This window comes from Pristiophorus japonicus, chromosome 5 (assembly GCF_044704955.1).
Source record: "Pristiophorus japonicus isolate sPriJap1 chromosome 5, sPriJap1.hap1, whole genome shotgun sequence".
Classification (NCBI taxonomy): domain Eukaryota; kingdom Metazoa; phylum Chordata; class Chondrichthyes; family Pristiophoridae; genus Pristiophorus; species Pristiophorus japonicus.
In genome coordinates, this window is record NC_091981.1 from 266,109,176 (window position 1) to 266,129,643 (window position 20,468).

At 45.5% G+C, this 20,468-nt stretch overlaps 1 protein-coding gene across 2 annotated transcripts in view; it reads left to right on the plus strand.

Annotated features, from left to right (window-relative positions):
- ptprn2 (protein tyrosine phosphatase receptor type N2) overlaps nucleotides 1–20,468 on the plus strand; it is a 1,205,047-nt gene that overhangs the window by 503,921 nt on the left and 680,658 nt on the right. For both annotated transcript variants that reach the window (XM_070881617.1, XM_070881618.1), the window contains 5 exons: nucleotides 1,927–2,083; nucleotides 4,917–5,415; nucleotides 7,140–7,349; nucleotides 15,713–15,753; nucleotides 20,002–20,369. In XM_070881617.1, coding sequence (XP_070737718.1) covers nucleotides 1,927–2,083; nucleotides 4,917–5,415; nucleotides 7,140–7,349; nucleotides 15,713–15,753; nucleotides 20,002–20,369 — 1,275 coding nt within the window. The remainder of the gene's footprint in view (nucleotides 1–1,926; nucleotides 2,084–4,916; nucleotides 5,416–7,139; nucleotides 7,350–15,712; nucleotides 15,754–20,001; nucleotides 20,370–20,468) is intronic.

The following is a 20,468-nucleotide window of genomic DNA, read 5'->3' on the forward strand; positions in this document are numbered from 1 at the left end:
ATAGTTTCCTTATTGGTTGTTGTTCATCTATTCTTGATTCTGCTGTCTTTCCTTCAATACTGTAAAACTGGTTAAAACTTTGTTTTTAATGAATAGGCGAACATTGATACGAGGTGATCCCGTGTCACGATAAATGTTACACGGCAGTACCTTCTGGGTCCTCACTTCTGTCATGTGTGCAAGATAAAGATGGCTTGACATGTGCTATGCAATAGTCCAAACTGCTTCGCTTTCCATTTATGTAATACTTGTATTTTAATTATTGCAGTTGGTATGATGTGTACGTCTCTTGTAGCTGGATTATGTTTAATTGTTAAACATTCGCAATAAATCCATAACTCCTGTAAGGTTCATGGTGAAGCATTTCTCTCGCAGATGGGAGATGTTAATCCCTACTTCATTTGCGTGCACATATTTAGTGCTCAAAATAATCACGAACACTCGGGCTTACCGTCCCTTAATTATTGGTTTTGTTGGCGATTTACTTTTTACTTGATCAATACACTCTACGTGTGTGGTTTAATTTACAGCTCCAAAATCCAGCTGAACAATAATAGTAGAAAAGTATATTTAATGCCAGAAAAAGCACAATGTTGTGATAGTAGTTAGTTCTATCACAGAGAGGACAATGCTATCTGTGAACTCCAAAGCAAATAGTTTTTTTAGTGCAATTATATTTTATATTCTTTAATGATGAATAACAAAAAGTAAACTGTACGATTGTTAACATACAAACTGATCTTTTGATGGATTGATATGTTCAAATCACACATTCTCTTACAGAGGAACAGGAGTCAGCCATTCAGCCTCCCGAGCCTGTTTCGCAGATGTAATGCATATTACATAGTTACATAGTATTTACAGCACAGAAACAGGCCATTCGCCCCAACAGATCAATGCATGTGTTTATGCTCCACAACGAGTCTCCTCCCACTCTTCTTCAGCTAAACCCTATCAACATATTCTTTATACTCTAAGAATAAAGAAGCATGTACCAGAGAGGTCATTCTTAACATTCAGCATCCTCCGCATACTGCTAGAAAATATCTCAGTGCTACCTAGGACTAGGCTAGGGGATTTGAATATAGGAGCAGGGAGGTCTTAATGCAGCTGTACAGGGCCTTGGTGAGGCCTCACCTGGAATATTGTGTTCAGTTTTGGTCTCCTAGTCTGAGGAAGGTTCTTGCTATTGAGGGAGTGCAGCGAAGGTTCACCAGACTGATTCCAGGGATGGCTGGGCTGTCATATGAGGAGAGACTGGATCAACTGGGCCTTTATTCACTGGAGTTTAGAAGGATGAGAGGGGATCTCATAGAAACGTATAAGATTCTGACGGGACTGGACAGGATAGATGCGGGAAGAATGTTCCCGATGTTGGGGAAGTCCAGAACCAGGAGACATAGTCTTAGGATAAGGGGTAGGCCATTTAGGACTGAGATGAGGAGAAACTTCTTTACTCAGAGAGTTGTTAACCTGTGGAATTCCCTGCTGCAGAGAGTTGTTGATGCCAGTTCACTGGATATATTCAAGAGGGATTTAGATATGGCCTTTACGGTTAAGGGGATCAAGGGGTATGGAGAGAAAGCAGGATAGTGGTACTGAAGGAATGATCAGCCATGATCTTATTGAATGGTGGTGCTGGCTCGAAGGGCCGAATGGCCTACTCCTGCACCTATTTTCTATGTTTTTCTATGTTACTATGAGGTGAGGGTGGAACATCCTTGTTGTAAATCAAGGTCAGCCTGTGCCTTGAAGTGAGGCAGCATCAACACCTTGAACTTTTCTTTGTTGAGTGCTCAAGGGCCTGTACGTGTTTCATTGGGTGCGGTGAATTGCTCAATCAATTAATGCTGAACTATTTTGGCTCACTTTTTAAATGTCACTTTTCAGTTTAACTCATGCGACCGCTAATTTTTAATTGTTTAGGGCTACAAAACAAAAGATTGCAAGTGAGGAACATTATGAAGGGGCAGATGATGGTGACCTGCAAGGATTCAAGTCTCTCCATGAGTACCTTCAGCTTCTCAGTGCTTTATCCCAGCCAGCTAATCCCGTGCCATCTCATAAGACCAGAACTGACAAGGTTGGTATTGATTTTCAGTTCTCCCTTTAAAAATGCTCAGAAATATTTAAGTGCCTTGGACAGCTCCTGCCACATAAAGCTATAAAATGTGTTGCAGTATATTGCAGTGATAGTTCCTTATTAATGGCAAGAATACAGAAGCGTGTGTATCTTACGATCCTCTTGTGAAGCAGACATAGGATAATAAAAGCTTGGCAGTGAGTTACTCTGTGGCCCCAGTCACTCTCTTACACTTCAGTGCTGCATAGCCATGCCCTACACATCCATGTTCCTTCTCCCTTCCTCTCCTGGATGGCTATGCCCTAGTGAATTGATTTTAAGATCCTTATCCTTGTTTTCTAATTTTCCACAGCCTTTCTCCATCCTATTTGAGTAATCTCCTCCAGTCATTATAACACAGCCCCCGCCCTCTGTTCCTTTGACTCTGATTTACTGTTGGTGACCCCCTCCCCTCTCATCAGCTCTCCACTATCAGAATCTCCCATGACCTTGTTGAACTTGGAGCTCTCTTCCAGAACTAATTTGCCTCAGTAGATCTGTCCTTGCCTTCAGAGCCTTCTATAAGCCTATCTCTCCTACCGTACCTTTGAACTATCCAACTGAATTCCTTCCTTCCACTTACAGTACCCACCTCTTCCTACTGTAAAGCTCTGAGTATTTCTTTCTGGCTTTGTTCATTATTGCTGTGCGCTGATTGGATGATGAGCGTTCAGTCTACACCATCTCCTAGGTATCGTTCAACTTCATCCATAACTATTTCAACACCATTCATGGAGTGTGTGTGTTGCCCATGTTTGTTCCCATGTGCAATACTTTATATTTATATTTATCCCAACATTATTGAGTTTAACTGATAGTCCTTTTATTCATAAGAACATTTGGTAATCCTTAGAATTCACCACATGCAAAGTAATGCTATTAGAAAGAACTTAAATTTATATATCACACTTTTATGATATCTCTGAGAAATGACCCAAATATCTTCAGGTACAATGACATTGTTTGAATTACAGACGCTTGTTTTCTAGGTAAGCGTGGCAGCTATTTTGAATGTCCCACCAACTGCAGCGAGGCAAATGGCTAATTAATTGGCTTCTGGTGTTGTTTGAGGGAGGAATGTTGTCCCTATTGTTGGGATAATTCAAGTTTCCTCTTTGAATGGTATCACAGGATCTTAAACTGTTCTGGTTCCGGTGGATGTTAAATGTTTCATCCAAAGTATAACACCTCTCTCTCAGTGCTGCACTGAAGTGTCAACCTAGATTATGGACACAAGTCCTTGATTGGGGCTTGAACCCACAACCTTCTGGCTCAGAAGCAACCAACTGAGCTGAGGTGACACTTTATCAAAGCTTTTCTCTGTGTTTGAGCATGGGTGGGTAGTGTCACTGGGAAGTGATTTCTGCTGCATTATGTTGGTTGGAAATTTCTCTCGGCGTTGGCAGAGAAATTTAAATTGGAGAAAGGTTTGCATAGTGAGACGAGTGAATAACAAAATAATAACTAAACAAAAGAACAAATTAGAAAGGAATTAAAAATGCGAGGGGTGGATTTTCACCTTCACCTCCTGTGCTATAATCTAACAGAGCAGATCACCCATCCATTGTAGAACCTAACCGATTTTCATCCCACTGATTTCAATCGGATGAAAATTGGGCTGGTTTCAAAATGTACAGTCGAACCAGCAGATTACTGCACCGGTGGTCATACCATAGAATCATACAAATTTACAGCACGGAAGGAGGCCATTTTGGCCCATCGTGTCCGTGCCGGCCAACAACGAGCTATCCAGCCTAACCCCACTTTCCAGCTCATGGTCCGTAGCCTTGTAGGTTACGACACTTCAAGTGCACATCCAAGTACTTTTTAAAATGTGGTGAGGGTTTCTGCCTCTACCACCCTTTCAGGCAGTGAGTTCCAGATCCCCACCACCTTCTGGGTGAAAAAACTTCCCCTCAAATCCCCTCTAAACCTCCTACCAATGACTTTAAATCTATGCCACCTTGTTGACCCCTGGTGAAGATGAAAACTACCCCCCAGAGACCTAACCAATGAGGAAGAATTGACACACAAACTTGCTGATACAGATCCAACAGTCAGAATGCCGCTGCCAGGCAGAAGAAACGTAAGTGTAAAGATAAAGTGGAGTTGTCAGTGCTGCTCTCGCAAGCCCATGATTTTCCACTCATTATGGTGAATGGAAGGGAAATGTACCAGGTTGGGAAGTGCAGATGTGGAAACTGAGCGGTGGAATTTTTACATAGATCATTTGAACAAAGTGCTCTCTCCCTAGACTTTCCTTCCCCTTTAAATAGATGGATAATAAGTATTAACAATCTGGGGGCCGAAATTGCCCCCTTAAGGCCTCTTCAAACCGGAAATCGGCGGCCATGCTGTGGAGTGCAGTGGCCCCTGACTTTTCGTGTAGAGGCCGCCATTGTCAAAATTCTGCCCCTGCGGTATCCCGGCGGTGACCCGTTACCCCCCACCACTCTGCTGCTGCTGTTCCGTGCTAAGTGTGTCATCACAGTGCATAGCGCTGATGCTCCCCTCCCCCTTGATGGCAAAATTCCGCCGTGAAAACTTCCTCCCACCCGGTGGTGCCAAAACCTGCTTTATCTCGATGGTGCACTGAGGCTGCGGCCTCCTGAAATGGCGGTGTGGCTTCCATTAAAGGGGAGGGCGCACTGCCGCTGCTGCCATGTGTTTTTTTTTTGGTCGGCCGATTGATTTTATTCACCTGGATTAGCTTGCTGATAGCGATTGTATTGAAAACCAACAGCACATTCTGATGTTTTGCAAACCATATCGTCTTGGTTGTGTTTCATGACAGGGTGAGGCCATTCAATCGGGCTCATTCTTGGATGACCTCCTCCAAAGAAACAGAGGGAAAACTTCATCAGACCATTTCCCTGCATTCCACCATCAATACCCTGATGATGAACGCACTCAGCCCCGGCCCTTAAGTCAACTGCAGGAGCAGAGAGGCCAGCTTCAGTCACAAGAGGATTTTCCTGCCGGTGAACCCATCGACCACAAACAACTGATAGCCCTTCTGGAGGATTACCTGGCACAGAAACTGGCTGCGCAGACGGCCCAGAGGGCAAACGCTTTGCCAGTCAGCCCAGATGTCCGGGTTAAGGGAGCGCTGGGCTCAGCAAGGAACAAGGAGCGTGAAGGTTCGGATAAAGATCAGCAGGAAGGTCATCCTAGAAGTGAGTTGCTCCATCGCAAAGCTGACGACAGACTGCCAGAGATGAAAGAGGGGAATATGCTGCACAAATCCAGCACCAGCACGATCAATGGAAAAGACCCGCTGAGTCACCTGGATGGTATGAATTAAAGTACAAATGAAAACGTTTTACTGCGACAGTGTAGGAGTTTATAAAGGCTACTTTTCAAAATTCTTCAGCTATTTATCATAGAAACATAGATTTTTACAACACAGAAGGCACCCCATGTGCAGGCTCCCTGAAAGAACTATCCACTTAGTCCCATTTCCCTGTCCTTTTCTCATACCCGTTTACATTTTTGTTTGTCAAGTTTTTATCCATTTTCCTTTTAAAATGTATTGTGGTTTTGAGTTCCACCTTTGCATAAAAAAAATATTGGCTGGTAAATTGTGGTACAGTAAATCCCTGTATGGTCTTTAGGAGTTAGTCAAAGAGAGTGTTAAAGAAAATTGTGAGTTGGAGAGTTTCCTTTTTAGTACAGCTAATTTACCTTTGCAGAAAACCCATGTATACAAAAGCTGATCACTTCAGATTTATCTATACTCTGTACCATTAATGCGGTGTGGTGATACGGGTTGTGAAATGGGTGAACATGCTGAATCCATGGTTCACCACATGTGCTCCACGCTCTCTTAAATCAGATATTTAAAATTTGCTCCCATGTCAAAGGGTCCACTGCCTCCACAAACACCCACAACAATGATTCAATAGTTCTGCTGCTTCCCATTATATATCTCAGTATTAAAAGTCTTTGGAGGCACTTCCTGTAAATGTCGCTCTTATTTCCTGTCACAGTTCAGCCGTCGCACTTTAATGTATCTTCTGATGCGCTGCAAGCAAACAACAACAACCACAACTTGTATTTATATAGCGCCTTTAATGTAGTGAAACGTCCCAAGGTGCTCACAGGAGTATTATGCAACACAAATTTGACACCGAGCCGCATAAGTAGAAATTAGCGCAGGTGAAGAGGTATGTTTTAAGGAGCATCTTGAAGGAGAAAAGAGAGGCAGAGAGCCAGACAGGTTTAGGCAGAGAGTTCCAGAGCTTGGGGCCCAGGATACAGATGGCACGGCCACTAATGGTTAAGCGATTATAATTATGGATGCTCCGGAGGGCAGCATTTGAGGAGCGCAGACATGTCGGGGGTTGTGGGGTTGGAGGAGATTACGGAGATAGGGAAGGGCGAGGCCATGGAGGGTTTTGAAAATAAGGATGAGAATTTTGAAATCGAGGCATTGCTTAACCGTAAGCCAATGTAGGTCAGTGAGTACAAGGGTGATAGGTGCAGCTGAGTTTTGGATCACCTCTAGTTTACGTTGGGTGGAATGTGGAAGGCCAGCCAGCAGCTTTGAAATGGTCAAGTCTAGAGGTAACAAAGGCATGGATGAGGGCTTCAACGGTGGATGAGCTGAAGCAAGGGCAGAGACGGGCGATGTTACGGAGGTGGAAATAGGCGGTCTTAGTTATGCTGTGGATATGTGGTCGAAAGCTCATTTCAGAGTCAAGTATGACACCAAGGTAGCGAACAGTCTAGTTCAGCCTCAGACAGAAGTTGCGGAGAGGGATAGAGCCAGTGGCTAGGGAACGGAGTTTGTGGCGGGGACTGAAAACAATGGCTTCGGTCTTCCCAATATTCAATTGGAGAAAATTTCTGCTCATCCAGAACTGGGTGTCGGACAAGCAGTCTGACAATTTAGAGACCTTGGAAGGGTCGAGAGAAGTGGTAGTGAGGAGAGATCTATTTATTCCCTCCTTTTTTTTTCAAATACTTTGAACACATTATTAGAACATACCTAATCTGCATTCTGGTTCCCTATCAGAAAATTTCATTCAGTCTGTGGTGCAGCAGCTTGGGACACAGCACGTGAACGTGGACGGCCTGACGTCCAATCAGCTGGATGAATTGTCCGATGTGATAGCCAATGCTCTGCTAGTTGTCGACGATGACAGGACCAAGGACGGAAACAAAAATGGCCGAGAGGCCAAGCAAGACTTTCAACAGCAGGAAGAAAAGGAAGCCATCAACAGAGGTGAGCTCATTCTGGGTAAGGAGGACTCACTTTAAAGCTCTTTTCTTTCTTGTACCGCTTGCAAATATAGGGCTGTTACATCCCTAATTATAGGCAGGTACACCGAAAAGGATTTTAAATTTTAATGGAGGTTTCTGCTTGATCATTTGGTGTCGGCCTCTGCTCCACACCTCCAACGCAGAATTTTTGTGGGCCATGAGAGCTGTCGTTGGAGGAGACACCAAACTGGGGCCTTCATTCGCAGCAGATCTCTGACTGGACCACTGGTGGCACACTGCAAGGAAAATTGAAGACAGCCCTCGTAGGTCACAGGTCACCATTTGAGCATCGCTCTGGAGCACTCTAACCATCAACATCTAAACAGCTTTGGTTGGGAATGTGTCTGATCTCCTGAACTGTGCGATCCATAGATAGTACATCCAGCTTCAGCACCGTGTAAATAAATTGGCTAACAACAACCACCACAACTTGCATTTATATAGCGCCTTTAGCCTAGCAAAATATCCCAATGCGCTTCACAAGAGCATTTGGAATGAAAACATTTTTGACACCGAAGGAGATATCAAGACAGATGACCAAAAGCTTGGTCAAAGAGGTACGTTTTAATTAGCATCTAAAAGGAGGAGAGAGAGTTAGTGAATCAGAGAGGTTTAGGTCGGGGGGTGGGGGGGGAGGGAATTCCAGAGCTTAGAGTCAAAGGCAGCTGAAAGCATGTCCACCAATGGTGGAGCGATTAAAATCTGATATGTGTAAGAGGCCAGAATTGGAGGAGCGCAAAAATCTCGAAGGCTTTTAGTGCTGGAGGAGGTTACAGAGATAGGCTAAGACACATAACACGGCCACGTACAAAATGGAAACCTATTCTGTAATCCTTCTTGTATAACAGTTAGCTTCAGATACAATCAAGGTGACCTTTGTACAATGCATCAGTGCAGTCAGACTGGTCACTTCTGGATCTTGTATGTTTGGTATTAGCAGCTGAAATGATGTGGGATGTTAAATCAGGAGAATATTAATGACACCATTATGGGAGCTATAGCGTTGAGTGAGGATGTGCACTGAACTGGGTCACTGAACTGATGGGAGTTAGGCTCTCCCAGGTAAAATGGTGCAGAACAGAATTGAACAAATGTTTCATTTCATTCTCATTTTTGCAACAATTATGCTTTTACCAAGTTTTTGATGCCCGACCAAATGTAACTTACAGAATGAACGTGAAGTGCAATATAATGTAGCAGGTTTGATTGAAGGAATTCCTAAAGGAAGAGTCAGGTCTGTGCCATTGGGCAGTACGACAATAGTAACTTTAATATAGGACTGCAGGTTTAGTGGCACTTCTTGTAACATCCACAGGCTCCATCAAATCCCTGTCCTCCATCAAGCTGAGCACACTGGCCTTTAGGGAATTGACTCTTGTACTTCGACCATTATCACACCCACAAGTGTCTCGTGAACCAGGGGTGTCTCAATTGCAGCCCATGGGCTACGTGTGACTCCAGAGCCCCGGAGATCAAGCACTCAAAAGCCCAGGGGAGGCAGTCCTATTTAAACTTGTATTTCTTGATTGCCAGTTTGTCATGTTCAAATTTTGTGGGCCTGGATGCTTGGAAGCGATGACCTTCGCGCTGTTGCCTCGTTTAAGGATAACTCTGAGATCAAGACATCAAGATCTGTTAGTATCAGCAACTTGAGATGTATGCAAATTAATGGGAACATGAATTTAAAGTTAATATGCAGCACCCGGAAGACCCTTAAATAGCCCACAAAACACAAGCTTGTACATGCCTCCAGAAGCAATAACGTTTACAAGTGTTGTTTAACTGATGCTCGAGAACAAAAAGAAGCATTGAACTATTATTAACTAGGATGCTCCATCGCTGAGGCAGACGACAAACTAGCTTTCATTGGAACACATCAACAACGAGATCCAACACCGCCTCCAGTGCGCCAGTGCAGCCTTCGGCCGCCTGAGGAAAAGAGTGTTTGAAGACCAGGCCCTCAAAACTGCCACCAAGCTCATGTCTACAGGGCTGTAGTAATACCTGCCCTCCTGTATGGCTCAGAGTCATGGACCATGTACAGTAGACACCACAAATTGCTGGAGAAATATCACCAATGATGTCTCCGCAAGATCCTACAAACCCCTGGGAGGACAGGCGCACCAATATTAGCGTCCTCGACCAGGCCAACATCCCCAGCATTGAAGCACTGACTACACTCGATCAGCTCCGCTGGGCAGGCCACATAGTCTGCATGCCAGGCACGAGACTCCCAAAGCAAGTGCTCTTCTCTGAGCTCCTTCACGACAAACGAGCCAAAGGTGGGCAGCGAAAACGCTACAAGGACACCCTCAAAGCCTCCACGATAAAGTGCGACATCCCCACTGACACCTGGGAGTCCCTGGCCCAAGACCACCCTGTGGAGGAAGTACATCCAGGAGGGTGCTGAGCACCTCGAGTCTCAATGCCGAGAGCATGCAGAAATCAAGGTTAGGTAGTGGAAAGAGCGCGCGGCAAACCAGTCCCACCCACCTCTTCCCTCAACGACTATCTATCCCACCTGTGCCTCTCATATTGGACTGTTCAGCCACCAAAAAGCTCACTTCAGGAGTGGAAGCAAGTCTTCCTCGATTCCGAGGGACTGCCTATGATGATGATGATGATAACTGCAACCGTACAATTATAATGAACAGCGCGTAAACACTATACACTGTATACAGACTGTAACAATATGCTGACTGTACATACATTTTTGTTGTTTCTGTGGCTGCAGATTAGTATTCCATAGGAATGACATGGATTCTGTCTGACCTATATATATCCTTAGTGTTCCAGTGAACAGTTACGATATCTATTCATAGATGGGGGGTTCCCAATGAGGTTGAGAGACACCGACTAATTCTACTTGTCATGTATTCAACTGTCATTGTAATCCATGTATAAACTGAGTAAGTTGTACACCGTGAGAACACTGACCACTAGGTGGTTAACTTGCGGGCGACACTCCTAACCTGGACTTTCAGGTATAAAAGGGGACGCTCCACCCACCTTCATCGTGACTCTCTCTCAAGTATGGGCCTCGTGTGCATTTATACTGTATAGTAAGGGCGACGAGAAACTGGGATTTAAACCACGCGAGCATGGCCACTAACAGCACAGAAGAGAAGTACTGTGTTGGTGATGATTGGGACGATTTCATTGAGAGACTGCAGCAAAGTTTCGTCACTAAGGAATAGTTGGGACAGGATTCAGCCGACAAACGCAGGGCTCATCTCCTGACTGTTTGTGGATCCAGGACGTACTCCCTGATGAAGGACCTTCTAGCGCCAGAGAAGTCGGCGGACAAAACTTTTGAAGAGCTCAGTAAGTTGATCGGGGAACACTTTAAACCGGCGAGAAGCATGCACATGGCGAGACAGCGGTTTTACACGCACCAGCGGCGAGAAGGGCAAAGCGTTCCAAACTTCGTGGCAGACCTCTGGCGACTGGCGAGCCTATGTAAGTTCCCAGATGCATGCAGAGCTGAGATGCTGTGAGACTTTTTTATTGAGGGCATCGGGCACGCTGGGGTTTTCAGGAAACTGATTGAGATCAAAGACTTGACCTTGGAAGCAGCGGCTCTGATAGCCCAGACATTTATCTCAGGGGAGGAAGAGACCAGAATGATGTTTGACAAAAATCTTGGTTTAAATGCAGCAAATGGACAGGAGGTCAACATTGTTAATGCAGCACACAGTTCTCCAGGCAGACAAGGGCAATTGGACATGCCCGAGCATGTAGTCGAACCCAAAGGGGGAATTCAACAGAGACAATGGCTAGCTGAACGGCGATTCATGCCATCGCAAGGGACAATGCGGCCAGTAATGGGGCCATCAACAGCTGTCAATGGTGCGTTTAAGGACAGTTACAGAGACAGTCAGAGACAATTGACTGGTAATGGACCTTTTGTTTCCAACAACGGCTCATGTTGGAGGTGTGGAGGCAAACACCCAGCCAGAGCTTGCAGGTATCAGCAATATACCTGCAGAAACTACAACGTCAGTGGTCACTTGGCGCGTATGTGCAGGAAGCCTGCAGCCAGGTTGATGTACGAGGAGGACGGGCCCGATGTAAGCCCTACAAGGCCAAATAGACACTGGGGAAAATCGCTGTAAGCTGAAGTTCAGCGAGTTCATGTGGAGCACATATACAGTTCATACACCAGGACGCCACTGATAATGATGAAAGTGCTCCTCAATGGCATCCCAGTATCAATGGAGCTAGACACGGGGGCCAGCCAGTCCCTGATGAGTATCAAACAGTTCGACAAGTTGTGGGCGTCCAAGGCCAGGAGGCCAAAATTGTTGCTGATTGACGCACAGCTACGGACTTATACAAAGGAGATCATTCCAGTGCTAGGCAGCGCCACGGTAGTCGTGACCCACAAAGATTCGGAGGACAGGTTGCCACTCTGGATTGTCCCGGGGGACGATCCTGCACTACTGGGGAGGAGTTGGCTTGCTGTCATGAACTGAAAATGGGGCGATGTCAATGCAATTTCTTCTGTGGAGCGAAGATCATGCTCACAGGTCCTGGACAAATTTGACTCACTATTTCAACCCGGCATTGGCACTTTTATGGGGACCAAGGTAGTGATTCACATAAACCCGGACACCAGGCCAGTACACCACAAGGCCAGAGCGGTGCCGTATGTGATGCGGGAAAAGATAGAAGGCGAATTGGACCGCCTGCTGAGGGAAGGCATCATCTCGCCAGTCGAATTCAGTGACTGGGAGAGCCCAATTGTGCCGGTGCTCAAGGCGGATGGGTCGGTCAGGATATGTGGCGATTACAAGGCCACCATTAATCGGGTGTCACTCCAAGACCAGTACCCGCTACCGAGAGCGGAGGACCTCTTTGCGACGCTATCCGGTGGCAAACCTTTTTCAAAATTGGACCTGACCTCAGCTTACATGACCCAGGAGTTGGCGAGTGAGTCGAAGAAGCTGACCACCATCACGACACACAAGGGGTTGTTTGAGTACAACAGATGTCCGTTTGGGATTCGCTCGGCCGCCACGATCTTCCAACAAAATATGGAAAGCCTCCTCAAGTCGATTTCAAGGACAGTGGTTTTTCAAGACGACATCAAGACAGGTTGTGAAACTGAAGAACACCTCCGCAACCAGGAGGAGGTGCTACACAGACTGGACCGGGTAGGTCTGCGACTGAAAAAGGCGAAGTGCGTCTTCCTAGCTCCAGAGGTAGAATTCCTGGGGATAAGGGTAGCAACAGATGGGATCAGACCTACTGCGTCCAAAACAGAAGCGGTATCCATAGAGCACCCAGACCCCGTAACACGACGGAGCTGCATTCGTTCCTGGGGCTCCTGAACTATTTTGGTAACTTTCTTCCCAAATTCAGCACGCTGTTAGAGCCGCTACACGTGCTCCTACGCAAAGGTCGCGAATGGGTCTGGGGGGACAGCCAGGAAAGGGCTTTTGATAGAGCACGAAATTTGTTATGCTCCAACAATCTGTGAACGCTATATACCCATGTAAGAAACTTGTTTTAACATGCGATGCGATGTCCAAGGGGTTGGGTGTGTGTTGCAGCATGTGAATGCCAATGGTCAGTTACAACCGGTAGCTTATGCCTCCAGAAGTCTGTCCCGGGCAGAACGGGGCTACGGGATGGTAGAAAAGGAAGCGCTTGCATGTGTATATGCTGTAAAAAAAAAAAATGCACCAGTACCTTTTTGGCAGGAAATTTGAGCTGGAGACAGATCACAAACCCCTAACCTCCCTCTTGGCCGACAACAAGGCCATGAATGCAAATGCATCGGCCCGCATACAGAGGTGGGCACTCACATTAGTCCCCTATGACTACACAATTCAGTACAGACCGGGCACTGAAAACTGCGCCGATGCACTGAGCAGGCTCCCACTAGCCACCACCGAGGAAGCAACTGAGCATGCTGCTGAGATGGTCATGGCTGTTGAAGCTTTTGAAAGTGAAGGCTCACCCGTGACAGCCCGTCAGATCAAAGTCTGGACAAATAGAGACCCGCTACTGTCTTTAGTCAAGAAATGTGTCCTGAATGGGGACTGGGCAGCCACGTATGGGGCATGCTCTGAGGAATTCAAACCATTTCACAGGCGCAAGGATGAACTGTCGATTCAGGCCGATTGCCTACTATGGGGAAACCGAGTAGTCATGCCCCAGATGGGCAGAGAGATGTTCGTTCATCAGACAACTCCACAATGAGCACCCGGGCATTGTCAGGATGAAGGCAATTGCCAGGTCACACGTTTGGTGGCCAGGGATAGATGCAGACCTGGAACTTTGTGTTCGCAGGTGCAACACGTGTGCCCAGCTGGGCAATGCGCCCAGGGAAGCCTCCCTCAGCCCCTGGTCCTGGCCTGCCAAGCCATGGTCACGCATCCATGTGGACTACGCAGGTCATTTCATGGGAAAAATGTTTTTGGTTGTAGTAGACGCCTACTCCAAATGGATCGAGTGTGACATTCTTAGTTCAAGCACATCCTCCGCCACGGTAGAAAGTCTGCGGGCAATGTTCGCCGCCCACCGGTCTACCGGACATCTTGGTCAGCGACAATGGCCCGTGCTTTACAAGCATTGAATTCCAGGACTTCATGGCAGGAAATGGTATCAACCATGTCAGAACGGCACCATTCAAGCCAGCCTCAAACGGCCAGGCGGAACGAGCAGTGCAGATAATCAAACAGGGGATGCTCAGAATCCAAGGGGGTTCCCTACAAAGCCGCTTATCACGCCTCTTGTTGGCCAATAGATCCCGACCACACTCGCTCACAACGGTTCCACCCGCAGAGCTGCGAATGAAAAGGATGCTCAAAACCAGGTTATCCCTTATACACCCCCACCATGAAAGAAATTGTTGAGAGCAGGCGCCGGTCACAATGTGACTACCATGACGGGAATGCGAGGGCGCGATGTATTGGTATTGATGTCAATGACCCTGTCTTTGTCCTCAACTACGCTGCAGGGCCCAAATGGCTCGCAGGCACTGTGATTGCTAAAGAGGTGAATAGGATTCTGGTAGTTAAACTCACCAATGGACAAATCTGCCGCAAACATGTGGATCAAACAAAAAGGAGGTTCAGCAATCCCATAGAAGAAGCAGAGGAAGAACACAATATAGAGTTCACTCCACCACAGGTGACCGAACACTGGGACCAAGTGGAGGAGAGCCCAGTCATTGTGGGCAGTCCGGACAGGCCGGAGGCACTGCAAACAGCAGACACTCAGGCCAACGCCCAACAACTGGAGCCCCAACTCAGGCGCTCTACAAGGGAGCGTAAACCACCAGAGAGACTTAACCTGTGATCCCAATAAGACTTTGGGGGGGAGGTGATGTCATGTAATCAACTGTCATTGTAATCCCTGTATAAACTGACCTAAGTTGTACACCATGAGAACACTGACCACTAGGTGGTGAACTTGTGGGAGACATTCCTAATCTGGACTTTCAGGGAAGCTCCACCCACCTTCATCACTTCAGTGCTGGCTAATAAAGGTTACTGGTCACAGAGGGACCTTCTCTCTAGTATGGGCCTCGTGTGCATTTATACTGTATAGTAAGGACATATTACTACTGATATCAGTGGAATCAAGGTGCTTTTTCTGGAGCATGTATATTTGAAGGAGCTCTTGGTATAATTAAAGAGGAACAGGCTGGATAATGATCTCATGAGGAATATGCAGATCAGATGTAGCTTTATATGAGATCACAGAATATTATAAAGCTCAGGGGAAGCTGTATTACATTGCTTTTATGGCTTTAAAAAAAAACAATGTGACCTGCATTCCTCAAGACATTGGCAGCTATAGAAATGCGTGGCTGAATCTTGGATTGCACCTGGGGTGTGTACTCTAGTTCCAAGATCCGCTTAAAGTTAGATGGGATACTTGTTGAACTTGTCTCTCAAATGGAAATTCTGCTCTTACTAGCTTAGTAGCTTTCTCATGATGTGTTACGGCATGTGACACCCGGTTTGCTCATTTGAATAAGTTGAATGAGGTGACCTCCCACTGGGTCACACACTCAGGGGCGGAGGTCACTGGCATGTGCTCCCTGCAATTACACCAGCGGAGCAGGGTTGACTCGGTACAGAATGGGATTCCAGAGGATGGGAAGCTGAGGAATTCCTGCTCCATATGCCTCGGTACCACACCAGGTGCTTAAGTTTATCCACTAAGCCACGGTGGTGTGTGGGAGTGGGGGAGGGGAGGGGGCCGAGGATAGGGCTGCAGCATTTGAATATTTGGAAAAGATCTTTTTCTGATAATGTATTTGTTACAAGTAAAATATTCTAAAATTGATGTTTTCCTTCATATTGACAGAAAAACAAGACGATGAATTAGATGAAAGGTTCCCTGACCAGGTTTGTAGAATATTAACCTGAATGTTCATCTATTTTGTGAAGCAGTTGCAGAGGGGTCAGTGGTGCATATTCTGATAGGGGTTACCACGAATTAAGAGAAGGTCACATCTGAGCACTGGGGTTTGGAAAAAAAGAAATGCATTGCACTGAACTACCATCTAATCACAAATATTAAGAAAGGAAGTGAATGGGCATTCCATCCTGCATTGTTCCTCTATTTAATTCTTCCAAATTGCTGGTCAGAAGTAGCCTAGGAGCAAACATTCAGGTCTGTTTTGACCTAGAATCGAGTGATACAGCACAGAAGGAGACCATTTGGCTCATTGTACTGAGCCGACTCTGTGAAAGAGCTGTCCAATTAGTCCCACTCCCCCACTCTTTCCCCATATCCCTGCAATTTTTTTCCCCTTCCAAGTATTTATCCAATTCCCTTTTGAAAGTTACTCCTGAATCTGGCAGTGCATTCATGATCACAACAAGTGGCTGCGTAATCTCTTTTTTTCCCCTTGTCGCATCTAGTTCTTTTGTCAATTACCTTAAATCTCTATCCTCTGGTTACCGACCCCTTCTGCCAATGGAAACACTTTCTCCTTATTAACTCTTTCAAAACCCTTCATGATTTTGAACACTATCAAATCTCCCCTTGACCTAAGGAGAATTACTCTGGTTTCTCGCGTCTCTCCACATAACGGAAGTCTTTCATCTCTGGTATCATTCTAGTCTTTTTAAATCTCCTCTGCATCCTCTCTTAAGACCTTGACATCCTTCCTAAAGTTTGGTGCCCACAGTGCTCCAGCTGGGGCCTCACTATTGTTTTATAAAGGTTTAGCATAACTTCCTTGCTTTTGTACCACCGATCTCCCATCCCGCAGGCAAAATTCACCCAAAAAATCTTGCGGCTGCCGCACGGTGCCCCCAACAGTTTTTTCTATTGTCAGTGCAATGTGTTTGCAATGTGTGCAAAATGGCCCTGCCACTGCCATTAAAGGGGAGGGCGCAGTGCCAAGTCGGCCCGACAATTATTTCCCTGGGTTCGGCCGGGCTGCAAACATGCAGCTTGGCACCCTCTCTTGGGTGCCAGGCCGCTGGCCCGGCCGAAACCCTCCCTGGCGGCCCAGTGAACCTAACTAAAATAATCGCAGAGCTCGCAGCGGCTCTCCCCTTGAGAGACGTGGTGACGCGCCAGCATGACGACATCATCTGCGCTACGCTGATGACTGACTCCGTCCGGAATCCACTTTCGCCTCTCTTATGACCGACCTTCTGCTCTCCACCCCATTTCCGCCACCAATATGACCGACTTGCGCTCTGCTCGAAAAAAAGACAAAGAGCTGAATTTCACAAAAGAGGACACCTCATCCACCGTGACGGTGAAAACACAGGAAAAATGGTAGGTGCAACCCATTTCCGGCAGAGGTGAATTTCTATCCCAAGATGTCTTACTGCACTTATACAGGTCCTTGGTGACTGTATACAGTGTTGGGGGCCGAGATTGCACATCGCCCGAAATGAGGCACACCTACCGTTTGCATGGGGCGGCCTAACCGTCAAAATTCAGCGCTTTGGGGTTTTTCGTAGGTGATCAGAAGTGGGCTCAGCATGGGGGCGGAAGTGGGGGCAGGGTGGAGTGGCCATCACTAGCGGGGTGGGGGTGGGGGTGAGGCGGATAGCTGACGCTGTCAGTCATCAGCGCCGCGCTGGCACATCACAACGTCGCTCCCCATCAGTTAAAGGGGAGGGCCGTTGCGAACTCTGCAGCCACTTTGGTAGCAAACACTGGGCCACCAGGGAGGGTTTCGGCTGGCCCAGAAGTCTGGCACCCAAGTGGGGGTGCCAGCTGCCTGTTGGCGGCCCGGCCGAACCCATGGCCATAATTGTCGGTCCAACCTGACAGTCGATAACAGACTTGGATAGAAAACCTTCACCAAAATAGTTGTTCTGAAGCAGTGTTCTCCACCCCAAAAATTATAGACCTGGTATGTAATTTTCTGTGTTAATTTGTGTAGCATACCTTATTTGGAAAGACGAATTGGGAGATTTTAATTTTCATTTCTGATCAGCCCTACCCTTTCTTTAACTATTCTTTTACGTTTTATAAAATCCTTTTCTATGACCTTTTATGTTAAATGTCAGTCTATTTTATTTACATTTTAGTCTTTCTACTCTCCATTTTTGCTTTTCTATATTTTCTACATTCAGCTTAAATCCTCTTTTGAGTGATTTGTGAAATATCTCTTTTTAAGTATCATTTACATTTTAATTTCTATACTCGTCTAAGAAACTCCAGTTTTTGCTGTACAACCTTTCGTTCTTGTGTGAAAATGTCTACTTTGAATCCTAATCAACACCTACTTGAATATTTGTTATTGTTTGTACAATGTCTTATTTGCTCATTTTTCTTTCCAGCTTATCTGGACTAGCTTCTTTGTTATATCAATGACACTGGCTTTTTCCAGTCACGTACCTGTTTCTTTGTTCCCTCTCCTTTTAAATTCGGTCACAAACCTATTTATTGGTGTTTTCTAGATGTTCCCCTGCCATTTCATTACCAAATTGCCCACTTCATTTCCTAGAATTGTATCTAGCCCTGCTTCTTTCCATGTTGGACTAAAAATCCTACTGATCCAGAAAGCATTGTTAGAAACCTTTCCCTTTCTTTGCCACTTACATTTGTTTTACTGCCTTCTGTCTTTGGATAATTGAAGTCACTCAGTATTATGGACCTGTTGTTCCTATATTTTCTCCAGTTTGTTTACAAATCTCTTCCTCTATCTCCTTTCTACTGTTTGGTCTATAATATACACCCAATAAAGTGACCATTCCTTTCTTAGTCCTTACCTCTAAACGAATAGACACTTTGACGTAATAAGGCGCTACGAATATATGCTCAATTTTAGCTGTTTATTTAATCATAAAGCTCATTTTATTAACAGAAGACACTGATATTGGAACCTGATATTCTGCATTGGTGCTACATGATTTTTCAGTCATTGGAGAAAGATTTCCTTCATGTAGGACCATAAAATCATGCAACGCAGAAGTAGGTCATTCGGCCAATTATATCTGTGCCAGCTGTCGGCCGCAGTCGTGTAGTAGTTGTAGCAGAATTGTAAATGCATTCTTTATAAAAAGGGGTTTACGATTTTGATGCACTTGGTACACAAAGTAAATTCTCTCCCATCTTGTTTTATTGCTGTTGAGATTGGATAAGTTAATTCAGAATCCAACGTGCAGATGGAAATGAAGTGTCCAGCACTCTTGTGTCACTTCCTGTTCTCAGGGGTGTCACTGCAGTTGATTCCGCCATGCTATAAAAAAATTGGAAATTATTCTGAAAATGATAGTTTCTTCACTATATGTGATTTCTTTGCGTAGGTGCTCGCTTTATTACTGTACTTCATCCCTATTAAGGTGAGAGTGAGAGTACTTTTCTCCTTTAAATCAGCATTCCATCATATTAATGAACTGATTTAGGTGTAATAGTGTAGTCTACATGGCAAATGAAATTATTCAGTAACAGTGCCCAGCTCGAAAATTGGTTTGGCGAACACAGGGATGTGAAGCAAACACCTTAAATGCTATGCTGCCGTGTGACGCTCACAGTTTATAATGAAGTGGGTTATTAACATAAGAACACAAGAAATAGGAGCAGGAGTAGGCCATTTGGCCTCCCGAGCCTGCACCGCCATTCAGTACGATCGTGGCTGATCTGATCATGGGCTCAGCTCCACTTCCCTGCCCGATCTCCATAACCCTTTACTCCCTTATCGTTCAAAAATCTGTCTATCTCCGCCTTAAATATATTAAATGACCCCGCCTCCACAGTTTTCTGGGGCAGAGAATTCCATAGAGTTACAACCCTCTGAGAGAAGAAATTCCTCCTCATTTCAATTTTAAATGGGCTACCCCTTATTCTAAAACTATGCCCCCTAGTTCTAGTCCCATGAATGGAAACATCCTCTCTGCATCTACCTTGTCGAGTTGCCTCATTATCTTATATGTCTCAATAAGATCTCCTCTCATTCTTCTGAACTCCAATGAGTACAGGCCCAACCTACTCAATGTTTCTTCACAATTACTGTTCAATGCATGTAGCGAGTGATAACTTTGAGGATGCTTTACTTCAGGCATGGTCATGTGGAATTTTAAATGAATGCTATGTTGATTCTATGGAATATAAATAGATAATGGAATTAAAATTCCCAATGTGGTTTAAAGTTGACTTGTATTACTCAATCCTTATCACAGAGTCAGACTTTCAGAACAGAGGGTGAGAGCAATGAAGACAAGAAAAGTCTTACTGAAATTCTGGATCCTGACTCCTTGTACATCAACCCTCACAAAAACCAAGTCAAAAAGTTTGGTATCTCATCCAAAGAAAGGGTGGGGGTAGAAAATGTGAAAAGCAACACTATCGCCAGAGAAGTGACCAATGGCAGGAAGTCTGAAAGTGGCATCTTTGACTCAGAAGAAGAGCCAGCACACACTGATCGACGGGTTGATGGGACTCTCATGTACAAGGAAGCTCAGAAGAAGAACTCCAAAATAGAAGACCTGCGCCTGGATGTAGCATCATCCAACACTGATCTGTACGGATATATTGTGACCCAGCAAAAGTAAGTATTGGGACTATCATCTGCTTCACAATAATGCGAATGATTATCAGTGGGTTATGACGAGTACTTTACCTGGCAAAAACGTCTTTTTAGTTCCCC